Source organism: Rattus rattus, chromosome 14 (genome assembly GCF_011064425.1).
Source record: "Rattus rattus isolate New Zealand chromosome 14, Rrattus_CSIRO_v1, whole genome shotgun sequence".
Lineage (NCBI taxonomy): Eukaryota > Metazoa > Chordata > Mammalia > Rodentia > Muridae > Rattus > Rattus rattus.
In genome coordinates, this window is record NC_046167.1 from 46,666,031 (window position 1) to 46,677,141 (window position 11,111).

At 34.9% G+C, this 11,111-nt stretch overlaps 1 protein-coding gene and 1 non-coding gene across 2 annotated transcripts; one reads left to right on the forward strand and one right to left on the reverse strand.

The window, feature by feature from the left end:
- Window positions 1–261: 261 nt before the first annotated feature.
- Window positions 262–9,975, reverse strand: LOC116884005 (prolactin-7B1). The gene is made up of 6 exons (XM_032885242.1): window positions 9,917–9,975; window positions 6,399–6,574; window positions 5,666–5,704; window positions 1,662–1,769; window positions 1,139–1,318; window positions 262–602 (listed from the first exon to the last, which is right to left on the reverse strand). Exons 1-6 carry the CDS (start codon window positions 9,945–9,947, stop codon window positions 381–383), a joined length of 756 nt encoding a protein of 251 aa, XP_032741133.1. The 5' UTR covers window positions 9,948–9,975; the 3' UTR covers window positions 262–380.
- LOC116884112 lies at window positions 2,458–2,565 on the forward strand. The gene has a single exon (XR_004385843.1). It is a non-coding gene; the product is annotated as a U6 spliceosomal RNA (small nuclear RNA).
- Window positions 9,976–11,111: the final 1,136 nt, after the last annotated feature.

An 11,111-nucleotide genomic window follows, 5' to 3' on the forward strand; every position in this document is an offset into this window, starting at 1 on the left:
ACTCTGGACTCAATGTGAAAATATTCTTTTTTTTTTAGTTGGAGAATAAATACTAATATCATTTAAAGAAAATTCCCAGGACAGGCAAGATAAAAGTTCTCAGCAGCTGCCTTGAATGTGCCAGTTAATAAATGACATTAACTTACTATGATTCTTATATCAATTGCCTCTCTTGCCAATAAAGCATCTCTTCTTTGTGTTAGAAAATTGTCCATGATATTAAGGTAATTAATACTAAATGAACCAACATAGTACTGACAATTGCATTGTTATATTTGGATATATCTAAAGCATTTATTTTTATTTTTTTATTAAGGGGTGTGTTACATAAACGGATAGCTTCAAAAGGGAGAAAATTTAAAGAAGCTTTGAAGAATTAATTACTGAAGACTAATTTGGTTTTCTGGGTCTTGGCACATGTACCCATCAAAATACCGACACTTCAAGTGCTTAAGATAATGTTCAACCTTATCTGTGTCAACAAATAGGCAATAGGACATTTTATAAAGAGCAAAAAATCTTGATTCTTCATTGGTTGACTGTAACGATGCAAGCTCTGACCAAACAGGGTACTCTTCATTTTCTTCAATTCCATGTTTAACCTAATGACAAATGATAGTTATATGATTACTGTTTGTATTTGACTGTTCCTTTACTTGATAATGTTGATTACTATAATGTCAACAATGTAAACGTTAGCCAGAGACAATAGATTTTATGTGCCCAAATTCAGATAAAATACCCTTTAATCACCTACAAACTACAGGTAAGTTAAAGTTAAGCCTTTACTAACTTGAAGTTCAATCAGGGTGAAATATATTGTTTTGGGACAAGTCATGTAGAAAATCATAGATTTTGTTTGAAAAAGGGAGGATGGACTACTTGTTAACAGTTTTCTCACTTAAGATATACAGAATTCAGAAAGAGTAGTAATAACATAGTTAGAGATAGTTCACGCCCTCAGGAAAGGTACTGACCCAGTGATTGTGAGGAAGAGTTCTATCCCTTAGTGGCCAGATTTCACAGAAGACTGAATAATGTAATTTGCTCTTTCACAGTGAGTTGTTTCAAAATTTATGATTCACCATATACAACACATCATTGATGAAAAAATGTAGAAAGTAAGAATGAGTCTCACCTTCTTGGCAATCTTCATGATGCGCTTCAGAAGGATTTTATTTTTTACTTCAATCTCTTTGACTCTTGCAAGGATAGAAAAGGGGGCTCCTGTCATACTCTTGAGTTCTGTCTCCATGTGATATAGAGGGCTGTCCCAGGCACGAAGAATACTTAGTATCATTTTTACAAAGTCTGGCAACTACACAAAAGTAAGAAATTACATTAGGTTAAAATCAGCATGAAATATAATTAGTTTTAGTCAGTGAAGCACAATTAAAATATTATGTTTTTACTCATGTAGTAGATAATATTTCTGAGGATGAAACTATGGAGAGTCACAGAATTTCAACCATTTTCCTTTACTTCATTAAATGATACACTATGTTGAATAGTAACTACCTTTTCTCCTGAACCACCACATTTATTTCTGTGTTTATCATAATCTACAGAATGGCAAAACCAGTGTACCACTTTAGATGTCTAGTATCAAACCAGTGCATATCTTTAGATGTTTAGGATCAAACCGTAGGTGGGAGACTCACTGAAATCCTTTTGGCTTCCTTTTCTGTTTTTGGTGTTTTGAGTGACGAAGTGTGGCAGCTGTTGAGACCATTGACAACAAATTCATCATGTCTGTTAAACTGTAATGTCTGTAGAGGATAAAAATAGAAATTGAATTAGTTGTAATTAATAATGTTACAAAAACATCCCATTAACAGACTAGGATTTCAGGTAGTAAATGTGTAGTTTTTGAAGTGATTGTTGTAGGAACTCAAAATTAATAAGGAACATAATGGAAATATTCTCTTTGTCCCGTGAAATTTTTAATCTCATTTTGTTTCTGTCTAAGTTTTCACTTATGAACAACATTGTCTTTGACTATTTACTATCATGCCTTCTTACTTATCCAAAATTCACTGGTTTGAAGTGAAATATTAAAAATAAAAATATAACAAAACAGCAAGATTTTTCTTTTACAAAATTGCTGTGTTAGATTTGAGCCAACATTATAGCATATATCCATCTATCCTTAAATTCTTCTGTTTCCTGAGGCGAATAAGTGATGTGTTTTCTTTAATATGGCATTGCACAAGTAGAGGCTACTACATAGTAACTCTCAAAGTTAATCACAGATCCTCAGTTACCAAATATTGGAACCTTTATTAAAAAGGCAAAAATAATGAAGAAATGTTTAAATACAACACATTAATTCATAAATATATAACTCTTTAAACATACTATTTGTGTAACTATATTATATAAATATCAGTTATTTCAAATTAAAAGATAATTGTGAAACTTTAGTCATTAGGAAGATTAGATATTTAGAAGATTGTCGTGCTCACTTCGGCAGCACATATACTAAAATTGAAACGATACAGAGAAGATTAGCATGGCCCCTGCGCGAAGGATGACACACAAATTCGTGAAGTGTTCCATATTTTTACAACTTAAGCAAAGTGGCTGGGTATAAAATTAACTCAAATAAATCAGTAGCCTTCATCTACACAAAAGAGAAACAAGCTGAGAAAGAAATTAGGGAAACGACACCCTTCATAATAGTCCCAAATAATATAAAATACCTTGGTGTGATTTTAACCAAGCAAGTAAAAATCTGTACAATAAGAACTTCAAGCCTCTGAAGAAAGACCTGAGAAGATGGAAAGATCTCCCTTGCTCATGGATTGGCAGGATTAATATAGTAAAAATGGCCATTTTGCCAAAAGCGATCTACAGATTCAATGCAATCCCCATCAAAATACCAATCCATTTCCTCAGAGAGATAGACAGAACAATTTGCAAATTCATCTGGAATAACAAAAAACCCAGGATAGTTAAAACTATCAACAATAAAAGAACTTCTGGGGGAATCACTATCCCTGAACTCAAGCAGTATTACAGAACAATAGTGATAAAAACTGCATGGTATTGGTACAGAGACAGGCAGATAGACCAGTGGAATAGAATTGAAGACCCAGAAATGAACCCACACACCTATGGTCACTTGATTTTTAACAAAGGAGCCAAAACCATCCAATGGAAAAAAAGATAGCATTTTCAGCAAATGGTGCTGGTTCAACTGGAGGTCAACATGTAGAAGAGTGCAGATCGATCCATGCTTATCAGCCTGTACAAGGCTTATGTCCAAGTGGATCAAGGACCTCCACATCAAACCAGATACATTCAAACTAATAGAAGAAAAAGTGGGGAAGCATCTCGAACACATGGGCACTGGAGAAAATTTCCTGAACCAGTGGCTTATGCTGTAAGATCAAGAATCGACAAATGGGATCCCATTAAAGTGCAAAGCTTCTGTAACGCAAAGGACACTGTTGTTAGGACAAAACTGCAACCAACAGATTGGGAAAAAATCTTTACCAATCCTACAACAGATAGAGGGCTTATATCCAAAATATACAAAGAACTCAAGAAGTTAGACCGCAGGGAGACAAATAACCCTATTAAAAAATGGGGTTCAGAGCTAAGCAAAGAATTCACAGCTGAGGAATGCCAAATGGCTGAGAAACACCTAAAGAAATGTTCAACATATTTAGTCATAAGGGAAATGTAAATCAAAACAACCCTGAGATTTCACCTCACACCAGTCAGAATGGCTAAGATCAAAAACTCATGTGACAGCAAATGCTGGAGAGGATGTGGAGAAAGAGGAACACTCCTCCATTGTTGGTGGGATTGCAGACTGGTACAACCATTCTGGAAATCAGTCTAGATGTTCCTCAGAAAATTGGACATTGAACTACCTGAGGACCAAGCTATACCTCTCTTAGGCATATACCCAGAAGATGCCCCAACATTTAACAAAGACACATGCTCCACTATGTTCATAATTGCCTTATTTATAATAGCCCGAAGCTGGAAAGAACCCAGATGCCCTTCAACAGTGGAATGGATACAAAAAATGTGGTACATCTACCCAATTGAATATTACTCAGCTATCAAAACAATGACTTTATGAAATTAATAGGCAAATGGATGGAACTGGAAAATATCATCCTGAGTGAGGTAACCCAATCACAGAAAAACACACATGCCCTCATTGATAAGTGGCTATTAGCCCAAATGCTTGAATTACCCTAGATGCACAGAACACAGGAAACTCAAGAAGGATGACCCAAATGTGAATGCCTCACTCCTTCTTTAAAAGGGGAACAAGAATACCCTTAGCAGGGAATAGGGAGGCAAAATTTAGAACAGAGGCAGAAGGAACACCCATTCAGAGCCTGCCCCACATGTGGCCCATACTTATACAGCCACCCAATTAGATAAGATGGATGAAGCAAAGAAGTGCAGGCAGACAGGAACTGGATGTAGATCTCTCCTGAGAGACACAGCCAGAATACAGCAAATACATAGGCGAATGCCAGCAGCAATCCACTGAACTAAGAACGGGACCCCCGTTGAAGGTATCAGAGAAAGGACTCGAAGAGCTTGAAGGGGCTCGAGACCCCATATGAACAACAGTGCCAAACAACCAGAGCTTCCAGGGACTAAGCCACTACCCACAGACTATACATGGACTGACCCTGGGCTCTAACCTCATGGATAGCAATGAATAGCCTAGTAAGAGCACTAGTGGAAGGGGAAGCCCTGGGTCCTGCCAAGACTGAACACATAGTCACGTGATTGTTGGGGGGAGGCTTGTAATGGGGGGAGGTTGGGGAGGGAATACCGATATAGAAGGGGAGGGGGAGGTCTAGGGGGATGTTGGCCCGGAAACCGGGAAGGGGAATAACAATCGAAATGTAAATAAGAAATACTCAAGTTAATAAAGATAAAAAAAGATTGTCAATTTAAAATAGAGAATGAAAAGAAACATGAGCTAAAAGGATAGCATGAGGATAAATTTATTTAATCTTCAGGGACACATTGCAGTTGCACTGCATTAGATTGAGGCTTTATTTACTTTCTCCTCTTTGACACTGGCTCACTTAGAATTAGAAGCATACAGCCTTCAAGTAGAGAGACCTTTCTACCTCTTCCAAATGTGTTCCATTATTGAGTAGGATCAAGTCAAAGAAGACTTATTTAACAATTCCTAGCATTTGTGGGCTGCTGAAAGCTATAATTTGTAACCCCCAATACCTGACAAAGATCCAGTTTAGGTTATTTTTATTCAACCTGTGGACTTCATTACAATAAAATGCATATATCCTTCATATATACAGTGAGATCAATGAAGATTGCCTGAGGAACAGGTTCCCTACCAGCATGGTTAGGACAGCAGGGTTTTTCCTGATGACAACTTTTAGAATGTTATATCACAGTATATTTATATTCGTAGATATGTTTTTGTTAAAAGAAATTTAGAGAGAACTTTGAGATGTCTCTGCATCCATTTTAAATCAGAGCTTCCCTGAACTGACTAACTCTATTGAATAATTTTTGGTTCATATTTCCTTTACTTGTGGAGAAATTCATGTGGGAAGTTAGCTTCACAGTGTTCTCTTATCTAAGCTGCAGTGTAGTACAATCATTAGCACTATGGTTTCTTTTGGGAGAAGTTGGAAGGAAAGGGAGTACTTACAAACTTAACGAACATGTCTGATGAGAAATTATTGGATAGCTGAAATAAGACAAAGGGAAGAAAAGAAAACTCATGAGTGCAAATCAATATGCATGCACACTTAATGCAAATGTGGAGATATATATCTAATGGGATGCTCATTGTGACATTCCAACCTAATCTCTTTTCCCCTCCTTGATCTTGATTGATCTTGACAACAGATGGTTGTTATCAGGAAAAAAGAACTTATGGGTGCACCCCATGTATTACCTAAACATTATATATAAGTCTATAGTAGGAATGATTAAGTAAAGTTTCTAAACACTTAGGGATTTCTGAATATCTATCACTCTTTTTCTTATATGGAATCTACTGCAGTTTAATTTATGTTTATTCCATTCACTGTGAACTTCTTTACTAAATAACTTAAATACTTTACTGAAGATGTCAGCTAACAATGCATTCTGCGTACAAGATCAGACCATAGTTCTTTTACTATTGCCACGCCTTTCTGAAAAATATGAAACAACTTTTGAGAAAAGTTTTTTTTTTATTTTAGGAACGTCATTTGTTGTAAATCTGTAAGAAATCATGACTGTCTCATCCTTCTCATGCTGCTTTACAGGGGTCAATGTTTATTTGATATGTGAAGGTGAATTATCTTAAATTTGATTTATGGTGATTTCTACTAACTATAATGCCTTTTAATACTCACACAGACATTCACTGGTTGAACAATGCCTGAGGTACTTACAAATATCCTGCGTGTTTCTATAGCAAGGCCATTGATGTGCTGAGACAGTATGACGGCATCATCAAAAAGGTCTTCGGTGAACAATTCGCGAATGCCCAGTCCACTGTCACTCATGGGTACAGAGGCCACATTCTCCCACAGGAGAAGATTTGACACCAACAGTATCTGCAGTGGCCCTGATATAGAGAAACAGCTATGCTGAGATCCATTCATCTGAGGTTATCAACATTATCTCTGCCCAGCATCTTCTACTGTTTTGTCTGAGTCCCTTTTGTACTTTAAGATAATAAAGGAATTATTTTTGCATTGTTGCCCATATGTATAGTTTTAGATTTTGGTAATTTTCTATATTTTATGCTGATATTAGAAAAGACTTAAAAGTTTTAATCAGTTACACTTTAAGATAACTTGAGTGTTTTTTTCTTAAAACACTAAATATAGAAAGTTAGTATTGTGATTTTTGTTTTTGTTTTGTTTTTGTTTGTTTTTGTTGGTCAAAGTCTCTAAGACACTAATTCTAAGTGAATATACAATGTATACATTTTGACAAGGACAGCACACTTTATCTGTTACTTGTATATTCATGCCTCATAGGATTAAACTCATGATTACTTTGTGTCTAATAGTGAAAATGAGAATAATGTCATGAGAAATATAGCCTATGCTGGCTTCAATAGCTCACTATAATAACAACATGCATTGCTGTTTCATATAAAGGTTTACAGTTTATTTTTCTATAAATTTTAGTTTTGTAATGATACTGTGAGTAAACTGTGCTACTGTAACGTTGTCAAACTAAATTAGTGAAAGAGAACCCTAGGGTTAAATGATTTTCCCTGAGCCTAGTTCATATTTAATGAGATAGACTCTCTAGATGGCATCACTATGAACATTTTATCCCACATTTACATGCCCTACACAATTGGAGGCCATCCTGAGCATATAGATGCCAGAGACCACATCTGAGATGCTGAGACACAGTGTCCACAGCAGTTCCTTCTTGTAAAGCACAAACTTTACCTTAGATCACATGAGCATAGTAGTCCTCCCTAGTAATCATTTTATCTACATTTCTTGCTCTGTTTAACGACCATCTTTTAAATTTCTGGGCATGATTCCTGTTGGATTCTTCATAGATTCGCTAATTTGACATAAAGACAGCAATAACTTGTAAGTTATTGACAGTTTACACGCTCAAAATTGAAACAAGTTACAGAAAAATAGTTAAAAGCATGTTTTAATTTCTCGATGCTGTCTCTAAAGGAGCTTCTAAAATAAAAAATGGTTTGCAAAAATCTAAATCCCCTGCAAACTTTCACAACACAAAACATGTATCCAGCCTAACAGGCAAGGCAAAGTCTAGTAATCTATACCTGAAGAAACTAAATGAATGCCATGCACTGTTCTGTTTACTTGTTTTGTTTTGTTTTGTTTTGTTTTGTTTTGTAGAAGTGGTCATTTCTGTTTGGGGATTTGTTGTATTATGGCTCTTGTTTGTTTGTTTATAATTTCTTTTTAGGAGAGAGAAAATCTGAAATTGGGTGGCTAGGGAGTTAATATCAGGTAAAGAAACAAAAACTATATTCAATTTTATAACTAAATATTTTTAGTTCACAAGGGAGAAAAATAAGGTTAATATAAGAAAAATGAAACATGAATATATTTTGTAATATATAATGGAGCTAAGAACATTTTGACTACATAGCTAAATCATTATATAATTCTTTGTGTACATGCTTAGTTTTTTAATAAATATTTCCAGAGTTTATTTATGTGATATAAAATTTTATATGAATATATATGTGCACACATACATATATACATATGTATGATTGTTACGTTTGCTTTTTGATTTTCTTCTGAGAAGTTTTCATAATCTATAAGAGTAAGTAAAATGGACAAATATATTTATTCTTCATTTCATAATATCTTTGGTTGTCATTAATGATGTTTCTTGCCAGTGTTAACTACAGAAATCTGGAATGAGCAACTACCCTAAATTGCACCTTTATTGGAGGGTCATTCGCTTTACTCCAGATTAGCTAGAGGTGACAGACATGCATCTAGTATCATTGCCTACCTTATGTTTTAAAACTGATGATTTTCAATAATCATTGTTTTATTGTTTATAAATAAATATACCAAATTCTTAGTAACTCCAAAATTCTGTAGTTGTTGAAAGTATACTAGAACAAATTATGGCCTTCTAAACTTACTTACATTTTCAACCACATCACATTTAAATAAACATGAAAATCATTGATTTGGAACAGCTGTGGGAGGAAATTATATGAAAGACTTATAATAAATATATGAGTTAAATCTCTCAAGTACTCACTCCATATCTCTTACAGCACTAGTTCATAAACAGTTATACAAGACATACCAAAAGGCTAATTAATTTAGTTTTAAAGTCATCTATAAATATTGGACCTTTTGGGAATGGAAGGCAATGTAAAGGTGTTGAAAGTAAAAAAAAAAAAAACAAGATAAGGATCTTTACAAAGCAGTAAATTTTCATGGCCACTTATTGAAACTTGTGTCATCAAATAGTACAGATAGTTTAGAAAGATAGGGAAGATACTCAGGCAGAATTATTCCTTGTTGCTTCATATTGATAAATACATCAGTGGGAGACAAATGAGAAGCAGTGATAATACAATGTAAAACCTAACAGTAATACCAGTGAAATGTAGCATAGCATCCTCTATTTACAAACCATTGTCCAGAGGAATCTTTCAAAATAAGACTAATGTTTTGAAGTCAAATAATCAAGTAGAATAACTCATGTTCAAATCTAAGGAAAGAACAACAACAATAAATTAATAATTTCTTTTTTCTAAATTTGACAGTTTGAAGTTATTGATATTTGGGTTCCCAGCAAAGTACCACTTTGTAATTTCTGCAGTAACAATCTCTGAGCTTTATTTTTCCATCTAAAAACTGATCCGACAGCTGAGTACTTTTAAACATGCATTGTTTCTAAACAATTAGATAATATTATTCTATCACTTTTCCCTTTAGTTTGAGAGTATAGGTGTTTATGTATGTTTTCATATGTGCACAGGTGTGTACATAAGATAGAAAACAACCTCAAGTATTATTTAATGCCAACCACATCTATATTTAATATGTGGGGATGAAAACTCTTACTGCCTTGAAGCTTGCTAAATAAATTAGACTGGCTAGCCAGTCAGGCTCAAGGTCCCATCTGCCTCTACCATCCAGAAAGAAGATTGTGATCCTAAACTGCTAGGTCAGGCTCACATTGCCCATTTCTTCCTTTACTACAAATAAGATAAGGAATATTAATTAGTTACTGTCACTTGGCATAATGAAAGAGGTTCCCTTTTTTGTGAACCAATGTAAACTATCTACACTATTTGAACAGATAAAAACATCTGTTAACACATGAGACATGAGGCAAGTTTCTTTCTAAAGGATCCCATTTAATAGCCTTGGAGAACCAAAATGTTATTCAGATACAACCAGTAAAGCATTTCTAAGAGGTTACTTACAGAGGCATTGTTGAGTCAATGATAGATGCATCTCTGAATAGTTCCACCACAGTATGTGGAACACTAGAGAAGGCTGCTGAACCTGATGTCTACCTACTTTGTACCTCCTATATACACTAACAGATTGCCCCAAGGCCACTTACTTCTGTAACAGGAAGGAAATAAGTTATAAAACATTAGGTATTTTCTCAATGACTGTCCTGCATCAGATAATGTCAACAGCATCACCACTGTTACCACAGTAATATTTACAAGCCAAGTTGACTTCATGGTCTATGATGAGGATGTCAGACCAGACGTAAATTGTTTTTTTATCACATCATTGCTTCACCTGATGCTCGCATTTGTTCTCTAACTTTTGTATACTCACTGCCTTCTGAAGCAGTTAAAATGTATATAATAAGATAACAGTTTTCCTCAATATTGCACAGCCGTGTCAGGTGATTTGATTAATCACACAAAGTTAGATGAATGAGGTACACTTTTTCCTCATCTTAGAATGCAAAGCATTGGTTCTTTCCTTTATGTTCTCTGTAATCAAATCAAAAAGTTAATGCTTTCTTCCAGAACTACTGTACCATATTATGTTGATTGACACGTTTTGCCATGCTTGCTTCTCGCATTAGCATGTAGTGAGTCTTCCAAAAGCTGAGAGTTGTCCACACAAAGATTCCCTAGTTTCTTTGGAGACATGAAACTCGGCAACATAGTCTAAGTTTCTACTTCATGGCACTCCGATTTATCCATGTAGTGAAAGAAAAGAATGAAATGGCTTTAGCATGTAGCATTTGAGTTCCTTTAGTTTACTACTGGCATGTATCTAGCAGTAACCTCAAGAGCCTGAATGGTGTTGGGTACCTTAGAGATCTTCCTTCCTATTTACTCCAAGCACCGACATTATGTTAAATAGCCCAATATCTGTTGGGAATGCCTTTTCTCTTATAATTATGAAACATTGTCAATTATTCAACTGTTGTCCTCTTCTGTTAACTCATCAGTTTTCATGTTATTCACGACCAAATGAGAAAGACATTTAGAGGTTATATTAACATGTAGATTTGTAGAGCTTCAGCTTAATCCCTGAAGGACCAGTGCTTCCTAATTCGGGAAAGTGTAAAATGTCACCTGGATTTTGGATTTCTGTGTGTACTAAATACAATTTTTTCAAATGTTTAATAGACTATGAGCTGGTTTT